The sequence below is a fragment of the Culex pipiens genome, chromosome 3 (assembly GCF_016801865.2).
Source record: "Culex pipiens pallens isolate TS chromosome 3, TS_CPP_V2, whole genome shotgun sequence".
NCBI lineage: Eukaryota > Metazoa > Arthropoda > Insecta > Diptera > Culicidae > Culex > Culex pipiens.
The window spans coordinates 176,495,253-176,514,973 of NC_068939.1; the positions used below are offsets into that span (position 1 = coordinate 176,495,253).

The window sequence follows — 19,721 nt, forward strand, 5'->3', positions numbered from 1 at the left end:
CTCGCTCAAGTCTTTCAAGTCGCTGCTGTTGGCAGCTTAATTGACTTACATCCAACCACTCTGTCGCAACAGAGAGCGATGCTACACAAAACCTATACGCGCTTGACGGTTAAAAGGCCCCTTGAATGTATTGGGGGAAGCAGCGTTCATTCATGAGGGAACCTCGCAGGGGGTGGAAGCAGATACCACTACATCGGAACAGGTGACACACCTTGCCGCGAAGTACCCACACTCTGACATCACGGACATGTGTTGGGGAACAGCGCCGAGCGGTTACGCGGTCTGCTACCTTCATTGTATTAACGGTAACGGCTACGACGAGCTACAAGGCACGGTCAGTCCGGTTTTGTACTCCACGCGCGCGCCAGTATACGTGTGCGTTGAGGTGGATATCTCAGCGAAACTTGAGTCGCAAAGGGGGTGTCTGGTGCTGCCTTTGCTACTTATTCTTTATGTTTGTGCTGGCATCTGCTTCCCACCGTTGTCGCAGCGGTCGTCGTGTCGTGTAAATGCAAGCAAATTCGGAACTTATATCTGGGCGTGCCAAGACAGCGTAAGTTGCGTGAGTCGTGTTGTCAGTATCGTTGCAGCATCCGAAACGTGAAGAATTCCGACGCGTACAGAGAGAGAGAGAGAGTGTGACGGTTCGTACGACGAAGGTGGAAAATGGCGGTGGCCACAGCGCCAAGACGTTCGTAAACAGAACAGAACTAGTAGGCTGTGAAAAGGTGTTGGCGAAGGAAACGCACAAAAGAATCCAAGTGCCGTTTCCAAGAGGAATATCAAGCAAACACAGTTGTGCAATCCAAAAGGAAACCATCCAAGCAATCGACGGCGACAGAACGTAGAGAATTCAATTAGTGAATCACAATCGCAATCGTAGTAGCCCAACCTAGGCGAGACCCGACCAGGGGGGGTGAGGTAACCATGGCGCGACGGTGAAAGGGTACCTCATCAACTCCATCAACGCCTACCTAGTGAGGGTGTGTGCGCGTGCGGGGAGGATGAGTAACTTCTGGCTGTGCGTGTATCGTAGTGTGCGTCTATTGAGCTATCCAAAGAAAGTTGTTTACCCTCGGACATTCGGACATTCTAGCGCAGAGAGGTCATAGTTCTCTTAATTGCTTCCAATAAGCGAGCTCACTCCATTGTCACCGCCTACTGCGCTCTACTTTTCTGAATGGTTTGTGAGGGAGGGCAGGAAGATTGCAGCCGCAACGTCGGTGAGCAGGTCATCGAGTTGCGGACGACACGAATTAATTGCTTGCGACGACGTGTCGTCGTCATGTCGATCGTTCTATATGACTTTGAAATGTTTTCCGCGCCAGGTCATCGGCGAAAACGGGACGGACAGACAGTCGGACGAGTTGAGTTGCGGCAGGAGTGCAAGTGTTTTCATAACACACGTTGATTTCAGGGAGCTGATAGCGTGAAGTAGATGGTCCCAGCTGGACGGGTGTGGACTTTGGGTGCACTCGTGCGGGTTACCTACCTAGTCTTGGGAAGGGAAGGTTGCAGGTCAAATTGTGTATACAGGACTTCGTTCTATTAAACTGTAGGCACATTTGCAAAGCAAAGTGTAAGTGAAGAACAGTTCCGTTGAATTATTCATGAGTGAAATTTTATGCCTATTGATTGTATATTCTAGGCGTTGGCTAGAAGAAGAATGAACTAAACGGGAGGATAAAGAAAGTAACGCTATGTAGAATGTAAACTTTATTTGCAAATTTTACAATTCCCATCAAATGTCACAAAAATCCATTAGGTCGATGCAAATATTAAAAAAAAAATTTCACTCTACTCTTAGCAAATTCAAAAGGGAGAGCAGGCAAAAAAAATGATTAGCCAAAATTTCCACTTCATTGAAAAAATTGTTGGAATACACCCGTGCAGTTGATTTGCGATCATTAGTAAAAAAAAAGATGTGACGAAAAAAAAATAACAAAAAAATTGCGAAATTCTCTGGTTAGTTTGTAACACGTCGTAACAGCTTCCACCACTTTCGACACTTATTTGATTGAAATTTATGTATTGTTTTCAGTAAAGAACATTCAAACTTTGAATGGACTTAGGACGGACAGCTGAACAAATCAAAGCATTTTTCAATTTGATAATTCGTAAATTGATCGAGAACCGATCGAAAAACGGCTCGTTTCAACTCACGCTTAGGATCTTTCGAAAACTAACCCGAGTATTGTAAATAATAAATTTTTTAAATGGGTTTTAGCTTATTGTACTCGAATTTAAATTCTTCTTTTTTTAGGTAGAATTACAAACCTGCCTTTTTTTAAATTATCCATTTATTGTTTCAAACAAGTTTCAGGCTGGCCACTCAAGTCGAGAAATCGGGAAAGTAGGGAAGCAATATTTGTAATATTTTGTACAATTTTCAAATAAAAATAAAAAAAATAAAACTAAAAACTGAAATAACAAGCCCTGATTTAAACATTTCACTACAATAAGTTTCCAAAATATCTAAGAAGATTTTTTTGGCTCGAAATTAAACTTTTTGCGGTACTGTACATTTGAATTTCACAATTTTTTTTAATCGATTGCAACGAAGAAAAATGCATTTCAAATTGCTTTCAGTCGATTAAACTTCAATTTTTATTAAAAATTATGAAGTTTTTTGCCTCCTGAGTTTTTGATCCTCTTTTGAAGGGGACGAAATAAACATTTCACATAAAAGAAGTGGTAAAACATAAAATCTTTGCAAACCTGATTTTTACCTTCCTCACCTCACTGAGGCAAGGCTATAAAATCACTCGAAAAATGAACTTCTTAAATACGACTCCTAGATATACCTTCACGTATACCTATCGACTCAGAATCAAATTCTGAACAAATAGCTGTGGGGATGTGTGTAGACATGATTTTTTTTCCACACGATTATCTCAGAACTGGCTGTACCGATTTTGGCCGGATCCGCCTTATTCTGTTCGTTATGGGGTCCCTTAAGACCCTATTAAATTTTACTCTGTTTAGTGAGGTACTTTTAAAGTTATGCCAAGAAAAAGTTTTTTTTGTAGCTACAAAAAAGGGTGATTTTTGCATAACCTTGCTGCATCATTTTGTCTCGACAAAGATTTACACGAACTTTTTAGTGAAATATATAACTCATGGGACTTTTCACCTTTATTTTGATGAGTTGGTAAAAAAAATTGAAAATTGCTGTTCAAGTAAAATCAATAATTTAAAAAAAACAATAAAAAAAAATTAAAAAAACTCTTAAATTAATTTGTAAATACCACCTAAAATACAACATGAATGCGAGGAAGGCACCAACCACCTTAAGGTGGATTAAGTAACGTTTTAATAAAAAAAAAATAAAGCAGATAAATCAACATTGATTCAAAAATTCAAAATCAACATTTACATAATTTAACTTTAAACATTTTTTGAGCAAATTTCAAGATATTTTTCTTATTTCTTTAAAAGAATAATAACAGCAATAATGTTTTAATTGTTCTTTGATACATAACAAAATAAAATCAAGAATAATATTTTAAACTCAGTTTCCTTTACTTTTTGCCTATACCTACGTTTGCCAATGTTAAAAATAAATATTGAAATTTTAAATATTGTTGAGCTTTCGGTTATTTTTCGAAGATTCTTTATCGAAATGATGAGTGCTTTTTTTTGACAATTTGGGTATCCGTAGTCCAGTTTCTGTTTTTTTTAATTGTAAATAGTTTGATTTTTTAAAAATTCATTTAGATTTTTTATGTCGATATTGACTTTTTATTAGGGTTTTTTTGTTTGAAATCATTCTTCAGATAAGAAATATATTCTATTTGAATTTCAGGAAAAGTCGGAAATTTGGAAATGGGATTTGATTGGTCACCCTGTATGTTTAATTTTTTTTTTTTTTTTGCCGAGCTCCCGTGGTCTAGTGGTACGGGTTTCGCTTTGTAAGCGGAAGGTCGATGGCTTGAAACCCATCTGGCGAGGCAAAAGGGGTAGGTGGCGGTTGAGAGGGGATTTCGGCTGCTGCGGGAATTGATTTGTCAAGTCCCAAGCCTCCCCAAAACCCATCACATCCAATCTCTCGGACGATACACAGAGAAGAGCTTCAAATGCTACTTTCGACTCAGTCACATGCTCTCAGGCAAAATTCGAGCTGAAGATTGGGCTATATGATCGGTAACGATCTCTAGATGGGTCAAAAATAAACGAGATTTCCCCTCAATCTCGCTCATCTCCACGTCTTCGGATCGGTCTCTCGTGCTCGTGTGGCATGGCATTGAGTGATTGGTTTGGGGAATGAGAGGGGGCAACTGCTCGAATAATTCGTCAAAAACTGTCTCGCTCAAACAATAGCGCTACGGAAGACGATCGTTCGGCAGGCTGTGTATAGCAGCAAAAACAGAAAACCTGAGAACAGATCATACTACAATAGATACGCAAGTGTCGCAGTGGTCCGTGTCTGTTCACAGTAAAAAAAAAAAAAAATGTTTAATTTTTGAAAGAGTTCAATTTCTTACCAACATGGGATGCTTTTCAATGCTTTACAGCACATTAGAAAAGTTAAAAAAATGAAACAGTACAGGAAGCTTGATTTCCCCTGAACAAACATTGATGAAACGTTTAATTCAAAAAGTTTATTAATTTTATCTATGTTTTTGCTGAAATCAGAAAAAAATCCTAAATTCTCTGCAACGAATGTAATTAAATTTGCTCAATTTTAAATTATGTCTTACTTAGGAACAGGAATTACTTGTTCAATATTTTTTCAAAGTTTATGTCAATATCGGATAAAAAAAATCGGGGGCACATTATTTTTACAAGAAAACTTAAACATTTTAATGGAAATAGAACTTTTTTCATCTCGAAACAGATCTTCCAAATAATGAAACCCGTGGCTTGTAATTCCAATTTTTTATACATTTTTTTACTGTACTTTAGCAGCATTATTTCATTAACATGTTGTCAAGTTTATTTCCCTCGACAACTGCAATTTTAATGACATGTGCTTGCAAAAAAGAATCAAAATTGCCTATCAATAATTTGTCTGATATCAGAGATGTACACTATTCCCAGAACTTTTTTTTTATTTTTTATATGAATTTCTGTCATTTGTTCATGACACAAAAATCAATCATAATAAAATTTGTATGTTGGGGACCATCCATAAACCACCATTTGGTTTGAAAAAATCTAAATGTGTACCAAACACCGGCAATAAAGTTATGAGAAATAGTAATTTGAAAATGAAGTCGGTCACAAAAAAGAGTAAACATATTTCAAAAACTTAAATGATAAAATGTTCTTTGCCTGGTCACCCTAAATTAGCGATATTCTTCCACTAAGCCTATAGTGCTGTGGAGTTCGCGTGTGACCCATTTTCACGGCAAGCTCCGCTATCACGTGTGTCCATTTCGGCCAGGCAGGTCAGTTACGTCCTTCCCACAAAGTCCATTGTCCTGTCCGGGGTAAATGGTTCAGTGCATTCGCTCGCTATTTATACGGTTATGTAAGGCAGACTTACCGTTTGATGAGTCAACTTGTTCTAATCGAACAGGGCGGTCATCTTTTGTTTTTCAAACAACTGCTGAAAATACATCTTGATTGTTCTATTGTTGGCAGGTTGTAAACTTTTTGCGCTATAGTAAAGATATTTGAAGTGGAGACAAAAAACTTATCTTATCGGCGTCCCAACGGGGAAACACAGAGGTAAAAAAAGAATGCAGGTGCTAAATGCAATTTGTCGTTCGGAAAAATTTCCCACGCTTCTCACTCGTCAACGGTGATGAAAGGGGCTCCGTTGGCCGGCTTCCAGCAGGAGTGGCCTCGATCAAAATATCGCTCCGCGACGGCTCCCTTGGACCCCAGCGCACAGTAGGCCGCTTCAAAACCAACATTCACACAAACCGACTCCCGTTGGCCGTCCAACATGGCCGCCACAAAGCCACTGGTGAAGCTGTCCCCGGCGCCAGAAACGTTCACAATGCGGTCCAACGCGCGACCCCGGTAGAACCGGCACTGAGTTTCAGAACCCGATCCCGGCGCTTTGTAGTAACCAGTGTCCGCGCTGAAGAACGGCACCTGTTCCGAAGTTCGGCGAATCACAACGACGCCATACGCGCCCAGCGTGACGATCACATTGTCCACGTGACGGTTGACGAAGCTTCCTAGGAGGCGAACTTCGCGCAGCAACTCGGTCAGTTCGATGTCCTCGACCTGGGTAGTGGCAACCGAGCCGTCGTAGCGCAGGTTCCGAGCAATTTCCCGTAGTTCGTACAGGTTCGGGCTGATGAAGCGGATGGCCTTGGCTGCCAAAGTGGAAGCGTTGAAGGGTTTGGCCGCGAAACGCATGTCCGTGGGTTCGAAGAACACTGCAAAGATACGGGGAAGAAAATAAAGCGCAATTGAAACCTTGACCGTTGTTGTAGTTGGTGGTAGAAGATATTTAACCGTGTGTGCTTGCTGGTGAGAACTAATTATACTTAGAGATTGTTTGTTTTGCATGTGTCGTTCGGTGCTGATTGGTATGAATCATCAATGTGCATTTTACATGGCACTTTATGCATCCGGTACTGCTGAGTTTAATTTTTTTTCATGCGTTCATGTCCCTTGAATATTTTTTTTTTAATTGTTAGGCCGATGCAAATATTTAAAAAAGTTTTTGTCCCTCGGCCCTGGCTGAGGTCAAGGGGGGGGGGGGCAAACAAATAAAAAAATATAAAAATTTAAATAACAAGCAATAGTCTTCACATATAAATGAAAAAAGTGTTTTAAAATGCATTTTACACTAGTTCAGTTGTTTTGCAATCATTAGTTTTCAAAAAATCTAAGATCTGACAAAAACAAAAATTTTATCGAATGAAAAGATTTTGCATCGAAAATTTTCAAAAAATCTTAAGATTTTTTAATAAACCCAAACATGCTAAAAATGATTTTAAACGCAGAAGAATGTATTTTAATTTGATTTCAGCTCGTTGCACATGAATTTTCATTGAAATTTTGAAGTTTATTGTAAAAATATTTTTTTTGCCCCCCTGATTTTTCGGGCGAATTTTGAAGGGGGGGTGACAAAAACTTTTAAAAATATTTGTACCAGCCTTATAATTTCTGCTAAAAATGCAAAATATCTAGATTTAATGAAACGATTTGCTTCTCAAAGTTTCATGTGTTCAATTTGTGGTCCATAAATTCACAAATTTTGCAAAGCGTAAAAGTGTCTTATTTTCAAAAAGTTAAGACATTAGTGATATAAAAGGCGGTCTATAAATCGGTAACAACCGCACATGTTAGTCCAATCAAACATTCACAGTAGTATTTAAATGTTTTGCCCTAAATTAAGGAAAAAATGAAACGGAATGCAGGACAAAAACAATAAAATTGTCATTGACCAAAGTTACCATTATATTCATAATTGTCCCATTTTATATTTGATCGTTTCTCTTTTTTGGTAAAATTCATATTCAGAAAACTTTATCAAAAAGTCTAGAGCCCAATCAACAAAATTTTAATTTTCCAGAAAAAAATGTACCTTTTAAAAAAGATTGGACAAACTATAAAAACAAATCCAAATTTGTTTGTCCCATCGTTAGAGTTAGAGTAGAAAAACAACAACAGGGTGGAAAAAACCCCTAATTTTTCAACTGATGATAGCAGCTTTTGGCCGATTCTTATTGCTAAAAAAATCTTTGTAAATTGTGACAATACGGTGGAATCGAGTTAAGTATATGAGAAAAATCAAAATCAATGAGATCAAATCAGCAACATATTTTTTTGGTTCTTCCTAGGGTTCAAAACGACCTCCTACAATTTGAGAGCGTTCAAATGAGCTCCCGACTGGTGCAAAGCGATTAAATTTAGTAAGAGAATTTGTATGAAAAAATCTAGTTTTTTTTTGTATTTTGATTTTTATTAGTTTTATTTTAATTACTAGGGCCATGCTTAGAGCGTCCAATTTCTCTGGGTTACAAATTTCCCGGGAAACGGGAAATTTTCAGCCAATTTCCCGGGAAATTTTAAAATTTATTGAAAATTGTTATGATCTTGGTATTAATTAATATTATGCATCAAAATTGTATAGGACATCAACACTAATAGTTTAAATAAGTGTGAAGATCAATTAATAGCTTGACTGCATGTAAAAAATCATACAACGACAAGAAAATGTATTTTGGTATTTTTTGATGACAAATTTTAAACTTGCCTCTGTGACCAGTTTATTGAAATGGTTTTTCATGACAAATACTGGTTTCAGCTCTTGAACAAACGATAAAGCTTTTAAGTGTTGGTTTTACTCTAAACAACCCATTTTTTTCAAATATTTAAAGCAAGCTTTGAATATATTTTTGCATTTCTTGAGAACAAACAAAAGAAAGTAATTTTTCAATGATTTTTTTGTATTATTATGCAACATGATTAGCTGTTAGGAAACAGTCTGTTCAAGACGAAGATAAATAAATAAATAAACAAAAACGTAAAAAAATCTCAATTTTAATTTGGAGATAAAGAGTTAATATTGTTTTTTTTTTATGAAATAACACCAATCTGTTAAAAGCTTACTTAATTGTAATAATTTAATACTCATTAAGCAAGATCTATTCCCAGCTGCTTCAAAAATTAATATTATCAGAAATAATTCAGATATCATAATATCTGATAATCTGATTAATTAAATATAAACCAAACAATACATTTGATTAAACAAAATCATGTTGATTTTGTTCATTTATTATTTTTTCAGAGCATTTTCAAAAAATAGTTCCAAAAATTTAAGAAAATGTATACTTCTGCTTGAATTTCGGAAATTCCCGGGAAATTTACAAATTTCCCGGGAAACGGGAAATATTTTTTATGGGAAATCCCGGGAATTCCCGGGAAACTTTTTCCCGGGACGGGAAATTGGACGCTCTAGTCATGCTAAACGCGATTTGTACATTTAAATCCAGTTATGCTTTATAAATTCGGTTGAAAATAAAGTTTAAGGGTAATTCTCCGCTGTGTGAGCAATCACCCCGAACCCCTCAAAAAATAAAAATAAAAATAAAAAAAAATGAAATTACGATCGAGCCATGGTTTCAACATTTTAATGAAAAAAGTGTTTTAAAATGCATTATACCTACACCTGTGCAGTTGTTTTGCCATGATTAGTTTCCAAAATATCAACAAATAAAGCAAAGCAATCCACTTTAACGACCCCCGGGTCTTTTGTGGGCTCTGTTGCAAGTTTCTGCTCATCCAAAATATGTAAGTATTGACGAAAATTTTATTTTTGCGATTTTTTTTGCCAGTGTTGTACATTGGAATTTTATTAAAAAAATCCAGCCAAACATGCTAAACATGATTATCTTTTCAGGCAAATTGCTTTCTGTTGATCAAACTTTTATGTATTTTCATGAAATTTTTGTAGTTTTTTGAAAAAATATTTTTTTTGCCCCCTGATTTTTCAGACCAACCAAGGGGGGGGGGGGGGGGGGGTGAATCTTAACTTTGCATAAGACACCAAATCGATCAGAAAATTCCGATGGTAAATAATGATCGAAAGCAAATACAAAACTTATAAACTTTTTTTTGTAATGTCTGCCCAACAACTTTGAAGAATATTGTTACACCGTAAATAACCCGGTTTTTAACGAAATTTTAAAATGATTTTATAATTCTAAATGAAAAAAGAACCTTTCGATTTTTTGCAGATTCGAAAGGAATATGAAAATGGCAGTGCGTGGCCGAATGGTTACGCTGTCCGCTTTATAAGCGGATGATTCTGGGTTCGATTCCCATCTGCTGCAACCTTCCATCGGATGAGGAAGTAAAATGTCAGTCCCGGCCTTGGTTGTTACGCCGTTAAGTCATTCCAGGTGTAGGAGTCGTCTCCATGCCATAAGTACAAACAATACACCAAACCAAGCCTACTCCGGTGGAATCGCTGGCGGCGGTTGGACTCACAATCCAAAGGTCGTCAGTTCAAACACTGGGGTGGAAGGTTCCTTGGAGTAGAAAGAGGTTTGGGTGCTCTCCCCATTCAAGCCTTCGGACTCCTAGGTTCGAGCAGAAACTTGCAATAGAGACCACAAAAGACCCGGGGGTCGTTAATGTGGATGGTTTGATTTTTTTTTTTTGATGAAAATTCCTTATAAGGTTAAGCCGTCCATCATTTTCAAGGAAAATTGATCATCAGCATCACTATAAAATGCTCTATATCTCATTCAATTTGATTAGGTTAAAGTCACGTTAATAAAATAAACAACAACATTCAATTTAACAAATTTTTGCACCAAATTGAATCAGCATATCATCGCCGTCATGCTAACTTGTCGTACGTGCATTTTGGGCTAAATTGAGTTAAGAACGCCTTTTTGTGCAGCTCACAATGCCTCATCTTTTGACTTTCACAGATTCCCAAAATTCGATTTCAATCAATCTTTTCGTGCTATCTTATCACTCTCTGAAAATTGATGTAAGTGCGACAACTGACCAAAGGAATTTCAGGCCAGAACGCGTTTGACGCACGTACAAGTTAGACTACCGTAAACATTTGTAATTTAACTTGGGACTCAAGCAACCAACTTCAACCAAACTTCGGGACAATGCACATATTGGTCTGCCAAACAAAACGTTTTTGTTATTGTTTACAATGCGTGCTTTCGTTTTGGTTTATTTAAGGTTAACACGCGTTTTTCTCGGAACGTCAAAATGACGGGTGCGACACGGTAGCACGACGACGTCGATATGTTAGTTGTACCCTTTTTGAAGGGGCTGAAGGAATTTATGTTCTAAATCAAGTGTGTCTTAAAATTTATAGAATGTTGTGATGCAATCATTGAACTCCTGGTTGACAATCATTGACATACGTTGATTTTCATAACTCAGAGGTTATGAGAATTTTAAGTTCTTCAACTGTTTTTAGGTTTTTTTTTTTCAAAATTTTCAAAATTTCCAAAATGAGATGTGTTTTTTTAAATTAAAAACATCGTCCTTCAAAACCTTATTTTCGTCATAATTGTGAAAACAGCAAAAAATGCATTTTAAATACAAAAATATCCAACGATCGCCTTGATCAAGATATCTCAAATGACAGTTTGAACAAAACACAACGATTGTTGAAAACTATGTGCGGTGTGGGAAAAATGACTAATTTGCATTTGACCAAACCACACGACACCACACATGTGAATAGACAGAGAAGTAACAAACACATTGTGCAGTTACACATTAGAAGCTACGAGGCATATGAATAGTTGAGTTGAGGAATGACCTTTCAGCGGATAGACTCGTCACCACAACAATGCAGCGGTTTGGGGTTCGCGGTTTTGGTCTTCAACTTAATTACCGGTAGCACGGGACAAACTCGAGAACAATAGTGTCGTACACAATTCGTGTGCGATATGACCTCTTGGGACGGTAAACGGTAAATGGTTGTAAAGGTTTACAAAATAGCAGCAAAAAAGTCAACGATTGAGCTTTTGAAAAAGATGTTTTCCATCATGTTCAGCTCATGTAATCGATGCGATGCAAGGTTTGTAGAGCAACCTGGGTCATGACCTAACCTGCTCAACGCGTTGCAGTGGGTCGTTACGCGTGAGTTAACACGTGGTGAACACCGTATCGAACATAATGCAAGTTCGCGCCAAACGGTTCGATATCATCCTTTCTATAAAGAACCCATCACATCGATTACCCTCTGTCAGTATCAATTTGCCAACGTATCCTGCAGCAAGTCTCGTTTTCTCTACAGTTCCGACTACCTGCCAGAACCATGCTGAAGTACCAGAAAAGGTATCGTTAGCTTCGCGTGCCGCCGTTGAATTAGCGTTAAAATGTGCAATTAGAAAAGTTTTCAAGTGTGGTTTGATGAAGCAACAAGTTCTGGAGTGCAATTCGAACAAAAAAAAATCTCTCAAAAAGTATGCTAAACATGTGTCGTCACGCTTGGATGGTTCCCCTATAAAAAGTGTTCCTTTAGGAAGTGATAAACTTGTTGCGATGAAGTTCCCCCTTTTCGCGAAAAACTGACAATAAAACTGGAAAAAAGCACAAACAAAACAAGAAGAAACTTTCGCAAACTGTGCCACCGCCACCGCGAACCAACAGTGCCCACCAAATTTGTGAGAACACCTCCACCTCGACATAACCTCAATCTTTCCCTCCTCCCCCCTCGCAGTGAAATTCCCATGATGAAGCGTCGCTCGTTGGCCGGAAATTGCGGCGTCGGGGTGTTTGTGATCGCGCTGGTGACGGTGCTGGTGGCGTTCGCGACGCCCAGCTGGCTCGTCAGCGACTACCGCATTACGGGCGCGAAGCTGGACCGGTTGGGCCTGTGGACGCACTGCTTCCGGTCGCTGCCGGACGTGAACGACGACTACCAGCGGCGGTTCTTCGTGGGGTGCCGCTGGGTGTACGACCCGTTCACCACCGGGTACGACGAGATCCGGGGCTTCCTGATTCCGCGTGAGTATTTTGTGGCAAAAAGAAACGATTGGAGGATTTTTTTTGCTGATTTTAAGGGAACAGCTAAATTTGTAAATATCTGTTTTGTACATTATAATAAATGTATTGAAATTATTAGCTACGGTTTAGACATTTTGATAAACATAGTATGTTGAAATGCATTCCACACCAGTTTAGTTGTTTTGCAATGATTGATTTTTAAAATATCTTAGTATTGGATTTTTTTTTCGCATAAAAAACTTTTTGCGGTTTATTGCATTGCAATTTTTCAAAAATTCGAAATATTTTCAAACGATCCCAAACATGCTAAATTTGATTATAAATGCATAAAAAATCATTTCAAGTTGTTTGATTGGACTTCTAACTCCATTAAAATTTTGAAGTTTTCGATTTTTTTTTTAAATTGAAAAGTAGTTATTTAAGGTGAAACGGGAAGGCAGCGCCATATTGACACCACTACTCGAGTTTTTGGAAGCGATTTTGAGGAAAATACCACAACTTAAACCAATTTTGTCTGTTACATTCATTGAATACAATGATAACTAGCAATCTGTTGAGTTCAGAAATTGATGAAAGCTGAACAACATTTTTCCAAGAATTGGCGTTCCGTTTCACCTTAAACAGCGTAAAAAAAAACAAAAAAAGAACTTGAAAATATTGCGCAATTCTCACTAACTTGGACTTCGCACTAAATTATTGCTATCGATCGCACTATTGCGACTTGTCAAACTGGCTTGGGAAATTTTAATTTTCTCAAAAAATGATCAAAGCGAGCCGATGTTGCTCACCTGTCAATCGCAATTTTAAAGTGCGAATGGCCAGTTTGGTGGAAACTGCGACTAGAAATGTAAATAAACAACTGCTGGTTGCTTAGTTTTTGGAAATTTTGTTGTCAAAAGTGCGAGAGAAAAGTGCGGGCCAAATCCAAATTACAGTGCAAGGATCAATACCGTTTACCAACATTTTCAAAATTTCGAATTAAACGAATCAAAACTGTGAAAAGATGGATCATTTGATTTTAGTTTTTGAAGTAAATTTTCCACAAAAGACTGTGTTTAAAAACAAATAATAATTGCAATATGGTTATCGAATCGCACAAATTTTTGTAGATATTTTTATTAAACTAGAGTAGGATTTAAGGATAAAAAGGAATAAAATTTCACAAAATTTTGTTAAAAAAAAGAAACATTTTCATAATATTGAACATGGCAAACGAGAAATGTGAAAAATTAGCTACTGTAATTTTTTTAAACATCTTAAGGCTGGTACAAATATTATATAAAGTTTTTCTCCCAACCCCCCCCAACCCCCCCGAAAAATCAGAGGGCAAAAAAAATATTTTTTCAAAAAACTTCAGCATTTCAATGGAAATTCAAGTTTTTTAATTGTTTTAGAAAAAAATCTTCCACTTTTTGAAAACTAATGATTGCAAAACAGCAAAACTAGTGTAAAATGCATTTTAAAACCCTTGTTTCATTCAAGTGTTGAGATTATGGCATGTCATTTCATATTTTATATTTTTTATTGTTTGCCCCCCCTCGACCCCGGCCAGAGCCAAGGGATGAAAACCTTAAAAAAATATTTGCATTGGCATAAACTAGCTTAGTTTATTTATAATGCAAATTTTGAAAATTTTATTGTTTAAAAAGGTTAATATTTTGTTAAAAAATATGTTTTTTAAACTTAAAAATCTAATCCAGTCAAAATTTGTACAAATTTTCTGCAACGATTGAGTTTCAAATTATGAAAAATGTTAAGTATTTACAAAAAACATATTATGTGTATTTCATTTTTTTTCAGGATTTCAGTAAATTTGAGTTTGTACTGAATAAAGCTAAATTTTTTGCAAAATATGATATGTTTTTTGAATACTCAAATTTTCATAATTTGAACTAAATGTATAAAGGTCAAAGTAAATAAAAGTTAGAAAAATCGGAAAATTTTAAATTTTTGAAAATTTTAGTATTCAAAAAACGTAGTTTGTGAAAAATTGAGAATTGCATGGTAGAATTTTCAAACCAGGGGTTTTTTTTTTAAATTTAGCGTCGTTTCATACCCATATCAAACGACACTAAATTTTGTAAAATTTTAGATTTGATTTCTGGAGCAATATTTGAAAAGGCGCATAACCCTAGTAACATTTTTAAACTTACAGGTTTTATCAGGGTTCTGAAAACCCTGATACGGCCTAAATAGGCTTTTATGGCCTACTTAAAACCTAAAATGTTACTAGGGAAGCATTTTGACAGCTGCAATATTTTGCAAATTTCTAAAAGTGTTGAGAGGTTCCTAGAGAGGTCAGCTAATGTTTAGCACTACGAGTTTTGTGAAAAAGTTTCCTGAAGCTTGAGAATTAGCAAAATAGTTCAAACGTTAATGAGCTTATCAGTTCTTTTCTTGTGTTGCTTCAGATTTCATACGATGAAACACTTAAATTTTCTCAAAATAACTTTTTTAGGCACTCGAATTTTCAATATGGTTATCAAACAACTTAATTATTTGTATATATTTTGATTATGTTTTATTTTTTAAAGTTAAATACTCAAATAGGCAAATTTGTAAAAATACAAATATTAACATAAAAGAACTGAATACATTTTGTGTTAGTTCCACTTAATTTGAACTGTTTATGTTTTTTGTTTAAATAAAAAAAACTTGCATAGTTCATTTTGCTATGCAAATTACGAAAATTTTATTAATTTAAAAAAGTGAAGTGTGAAAATTTGACTTTTTGCAGTAATGAATCAAATGCAGTAAAATATTTTGTCACATTTTTCATCATTTGATACCTTTATTTCAAATTTAAATCAAGTGAAATTTTATTCAAAAATTCTCGTCGTTCGATACCCATATTGTAAATTATGAAAATAGAATTGTTTCAAAAAGCTAAAAACCGGTAAAATTTTTTACTAAATTTTGTGTAGCTTGACTCAAAATTTTGCATGATTAGTGATAAAAAACACTATAAATTTTCATAAATTGAAATTGCACAATTTTTTTTCATGAAATCAGAGTTTTTAGAAAAAATAATAATAAAAATAATGAAATAATTCGCAATTTTTTTTGCATAATAATATTTCTAAAATTTGAAAAAAACTTTGTGAGGTGGGAAGGAGCCGTTTTGTGTCATTAGCTCATACATACAAGACTCCATTGAATTTTGGCAGCTGTCCATACAAAAATGGTACGTTAATATACTAAACTCTATAACTTTTGAAGGAATTTTCTGATCGATTTGGTGCCTTCGGCAAAATTGTATTCCCAAAAAATAGGTACACGGAAAAAAATGAGCCGATTATTAATAAACTTAAAAAAACAAATACCCAATTCAGTTTTTTTTATTCTTTTGGTATAAAATAAATACAGTCGACTCTCTGGCTGTCGATCTTCTCGATATCAATATTGCCCCATGTACCGATGAATTTCTCAATCCCTTCAAACTGCATGCTTTGGTTGTCTTTATTCCTCGATATTTTCTCTTGCTTGAAGAATCTCTTCCTCGACGGTCCCTTGGATTCTATTTGCTTTAAATATCTATTCCAGTTGTCAATAATTTCACTTTCTCATGGCTTGCATAGACACTTTTCTTTGAGAAACGAAGCTTTGAAGGGTGTTTGACATTTATTTGTTTTTGTTTGCTGGACGTTACCATGAATCTCTCCCATAGCTGGTTAGCAAGAAAAAAAACAAATTTCAATAGAGTCTTCATTTTGCATCGTTCTGTAAACTGATGCTTCTCTTCTCTTCCTCCTTGGATATTGACAACCAGAGAGTCGACTGTATGGACAAAAAATGTTGCGACAAGTTATGATTTTCAAAAAAATGACCAAAATTTTTTGAAGATATAGAAAATTTTAGTCAAACAACATTTGTTTTCTTCTGGTTTTAATGTAAAATTCAATTTGCGATCGAAAAGAGCTTTACAGTTTTTTTATGAAGATCACCGTTTGCCAGATATATTCACTTAAAGTTTAATTTTGACTAAAAAAAATCGATTTTGTTTTTTTAATAGTGTACTCTATTTCATTCCAACCTTTTCTCAAATAGTTTTAGCTTCCAAACATTGTGAATGAAACCCATTCAAATTTTTGTAACATCTCGCTATATATGCACATAGTTTTGCGTGTCGGAACTCGGTGTGCTTAGCCTAATCTGTTGTGTACATTTCACGTCACGTCACCATCACAGCGTACGACTCCCTCAACCTACCACAACAGGAAGAGCTTTCAGCTGACACTAACATGCATTCATGTTTTTTTTCTGAAATAAAAAAAAACGCTCACATTTTTGACAAACTAATTCCGTGTCGGTCACGGAATGATGGCGGTTCCCGTGACCAATTTTACGAGCCAACGCCTTTCGAGTGATGGCCACTTTTCTAATGTATGGTTTCGTTTGTGTGTTTCGTTACAGCTTTTATGGTCGCGACCCAGTTCTTCTTCACGCTGTGTGCCATCGCGGTCATTCTGGCGATGATCATGGTGCTGTTCTTCTTCCTGTGCGCCGGCCCAGACCAGAAGTTCTTCGTCAAGCTGATTAGGGTAAGATGTTTTAAATTTCAAGTTTAATTAAAGTAATTTAATTTTTTTTGCAGGCCATCGGCTACCTGAACATGGGCGCCTGCATCAGCGGAGCCATCGGCGTAATCGTGTTTGCCGTGTTTGGCAACAAGGACAAGTGGATGCCGGAACATGCCAACAACTGGTTCGGTTGGTCGTTCATACTGGCCTGCATCGGAGTGGTGGCCTGCGGGGTGGCGTCGTCGTTGTTCTTCACGGAAACGCACGTGCAGGCTCGCAAGCGGAGACAGCTCAAAGAGTCGCAGACTCGCTTCCAGATTGACAGCGAAACCAAGGCTTAAGGGCGAGCCCAGCTCATCAAAGATATACGCACACTTTTTTAATATAGCGGAAATCGAAAAGTACAATCTCAAAAAATGCCTTTTATGATGATCTGACAAATCTTTACATGAAAATTTTATCGAAACAGCAACTCTAAATTGTTTCTTGAGCTAGAACAATCGTACTAAACTAATCGTAACACGAATCCGTCCGTTTTACTCTAGAATCTCTAAGTTGACTTATTTTTTACGACATTTTAAACGGTACATTTCACCCCTTTTGAATGTAAATAGAATGTAAGCTTTTTCCCCAGCAAACAAAAAACTCGAAAACATTCCACGAAAACTTTAACCCCTTCTCTTTTTTAAAACTCTAGAATGCCAAATTAGACCAGTTATAGAGGTGTTAATTAAAAGTCACTCAAAAAGAAGAAAAAAGTTCGTTTACTTAACGCACCTTTGAGTGTTTTTGCATTCCATTTTGTTTTAAATTACAATTTATTATTTTTTTTGTTTCTTTTATTTTACCCCAAAATCGAACTCCTTCTCGAAGGAGTCGAAATGCTGCTGCCTTGAATAAGATAATAAGTGGCCTTGTCACCTCGCGGGATATCTGGACAAATGGGAGCGAATGTTGTAAGTTTCCCGATTGGGGGCGAGGGCACACGAAAGGTAACATTTTAGTCTAGCAATATAGTTAAGGTGAAAATTGTATCGTTAGTTTACACTCGAAGTAATAAAGATTTATTGATAGGAAGTTGTGTTTAGTGTTTTTTTTTTGAGTAAAAATATCACAGCCCCTTAAAAATTTATACATCGCGTATTTTTTATGTTAATCTAAGCATGACACTTCCTGGTGAGCTATTTATCACTTGATTTCGGAAGAAAACTGTATTCATAAACTCTAATTTAACGCCAAAGTGCTGATATGTTCCCCTGTTTTCGATATTTTAATGATTTTTTTTTAAATGCATTTTATATCAGTCCAGTTGTTCTGCAATCATTGGTTTTTCAATATGTCTAAGTATTGTTGATTTTTCTCGCTGTAAATTTTTTTTTGCGGTACTGTACATTGGAATTTTACAAAAATAAAAAAAAATGAAATAAGCTAAATATGATTATAAACGCATGAAGATGCATTTCACATTGTTGATTAGACATCTGTTTTGATGAAAATTTTAAAGTTTATTGAAAAAAGTATTTTTTTTGCCTCCTGAAAATTTGCAATGGCCTATATAAATAAAAAAAATGAGTCGCTAAAAATTATCAAAGTAAACAAGTTCAAAGCTCAAAAAACTATCATTTTCAAATATAAATACGCGCAAACAATATTGAATTTCTGAGATATATTAGGTCATTCCAGCATATGATATTCTATCACACAAATAACTCACATCATAGAAAAATACTTTGTTTTGAAGACTTTATTTTAATAGAAAATTCAGTATTTTTTTGACTCTAGTTTTTAATGAAAATTATGAACTTAATGTTAAAAGCTTTACTTTTTAAAAGGTCAACAAAAAGAAAATTTTCCTGATTTCATAGTTTAGAACAAGTTTTTTCTTAATTTTTTTAAAATTATTTTTTAAAATATGTTCAATGAAAAAAATCTACAAATTTTACAAAAGTTTAATTTTTAACATTTAAAATCGAACGAATAGTTTTCGAGATATCGTCGGTTTAAAATTATATGCTAATTAGTTGACACATAGAAAAAAATAATTTTATTCGATCCGTATTCTTTGAGAAACTAATTGCCCGATGTTCCAAGTTTTAAAGAGACCTTTGTAGGATTTTTTCTCAGCTTTTCAAATATTTTTTAAAGGATAGCCTTTCTATAAAGACGTTTTTTAAAGACGCAAAAAAAAACAAAATTTATACATCAACCCTCTACGCTCAAATTTTTTTCTCGTGTTAAGGAGGTCATTTCAAGCAACTTTTGGTAGTATTTGGCCTATTCTACCACCTCCTTTCATTACATTTTGCCTATCTGTTTTTCATGTTTTACAGTCACTTTTTCAATTTTTCGTTTTTTTTTTCACTTTTTTTGCTTTTAAAAATTGCGTAGAGGTATAGTTTTAGACGCAACAAAAAATAATGCATACTTTTTTTGACTTAAAATATAGGAAATGTTAGTAAAAAACAAAACCAAAGTTGAACCTTAAATAAATCACATTTTCATAAATATTGGCGAAATCACATAAAACAAGTAAAACATTCAACCCTAAAATTTTCTAAAATTTTAAGAGTTTTTCTTTCCTATGCTTTTTAAAGATCAAAAAATGGTAGAAAACTGGATTTTTTTGCGATATTTTAAATCGAAGCCCGTTTAGAGGCGGGTTTGGGTTAAAGAGGGTTAAAGTAGCTATTATTTGAAAACAGTACATTTTATCAAAAGAATTAAATACCTAGTACATCACGATTACAAATTCAATTTGGTTTTTAGTATTTTTTTGCCAAGATTTTCGATATTTTT

At 35.4% G+C, this 19,721-nt stretch overlaps 2 protein-coding genes across 4 annotated transcripts in view; one reads left to right on the plus strand and one right to left on the minus strand.

Moving 5' to 3' along the window:
• The first annotated feature begins 319 nt into the window (after positions 1-319).
• LOC120419723 (uncharacterized) lies at positions 320-18,002 on the plus strand. Of its 3 annotated transcripts, none has more exons than XM_039582518.2 (4): positions 320-562; positions 12,119-12,405; positions 16,819-16,946; positions 17,000-18,002. In XM_039582518.2, exons 2-4 carry the CDS (start codon positions 12,129-12,131, stop codon positions 17,264-17,266), a joined length of 672 nt encoding a protein of 223 aa, XP_039438452.1. In that variant the 5' UTR covers positions 320-562; positions 12,119-12,128; the 3' UTR covers positions 17,267-18,002. The 3 variants fall into 3 exon arrangements, with proteins under 3 accessions (XP_039438452.1, XP_039438450.1, XP_039438451.1); XM_039582516.2 differs by having other exon boundaries at positions 320-553; XM_039582517.2 differs by having other exon boundaries at positions 504-644.
• Positions 5,305-19,721, minus strand: part of LOC120419721 (uncharacterized) — a 398,162-nt gene continuing 383,745 nt past the window's right edge. Inside the window, exon 11 of the mRNA XM_039582513.2 lies at positions 5,305-6,335. Coding sequence (XP_039438447.1) covers positions 5,734-6,335 — 602 coding nt within the window. The 3' untranslated portion in view covers positions 5,305-5,733. The remainder of the gene's footprint in view (positions 6,336-19,721) is intronic.

Excerpts from the sequence above, each read along its gene's own strand:
- LOC120419723 (XM_039582516.2), top strand. The coding sequence starts at position 510 with ATGCAAGCAAATTCGGAACTTATATCTGGGCGTGCCAAGACAGC. Across the intron at positions 554-12,118 it reads TCTGGGCGTGCCAAGACAGC|TGAAATTCCCATGATGAAGC; the intron begins GTAAGTTGCGTG and ends CCCCCCTCGCAG. Across the intron at positions 16,947-16,999 it reads TCTTCGTCAAGCTGATTAGG|GCCATCGGCTACCTGAACAT; the intron begins GTAAGATGTTTT and ends TTTTTTTTGCAG.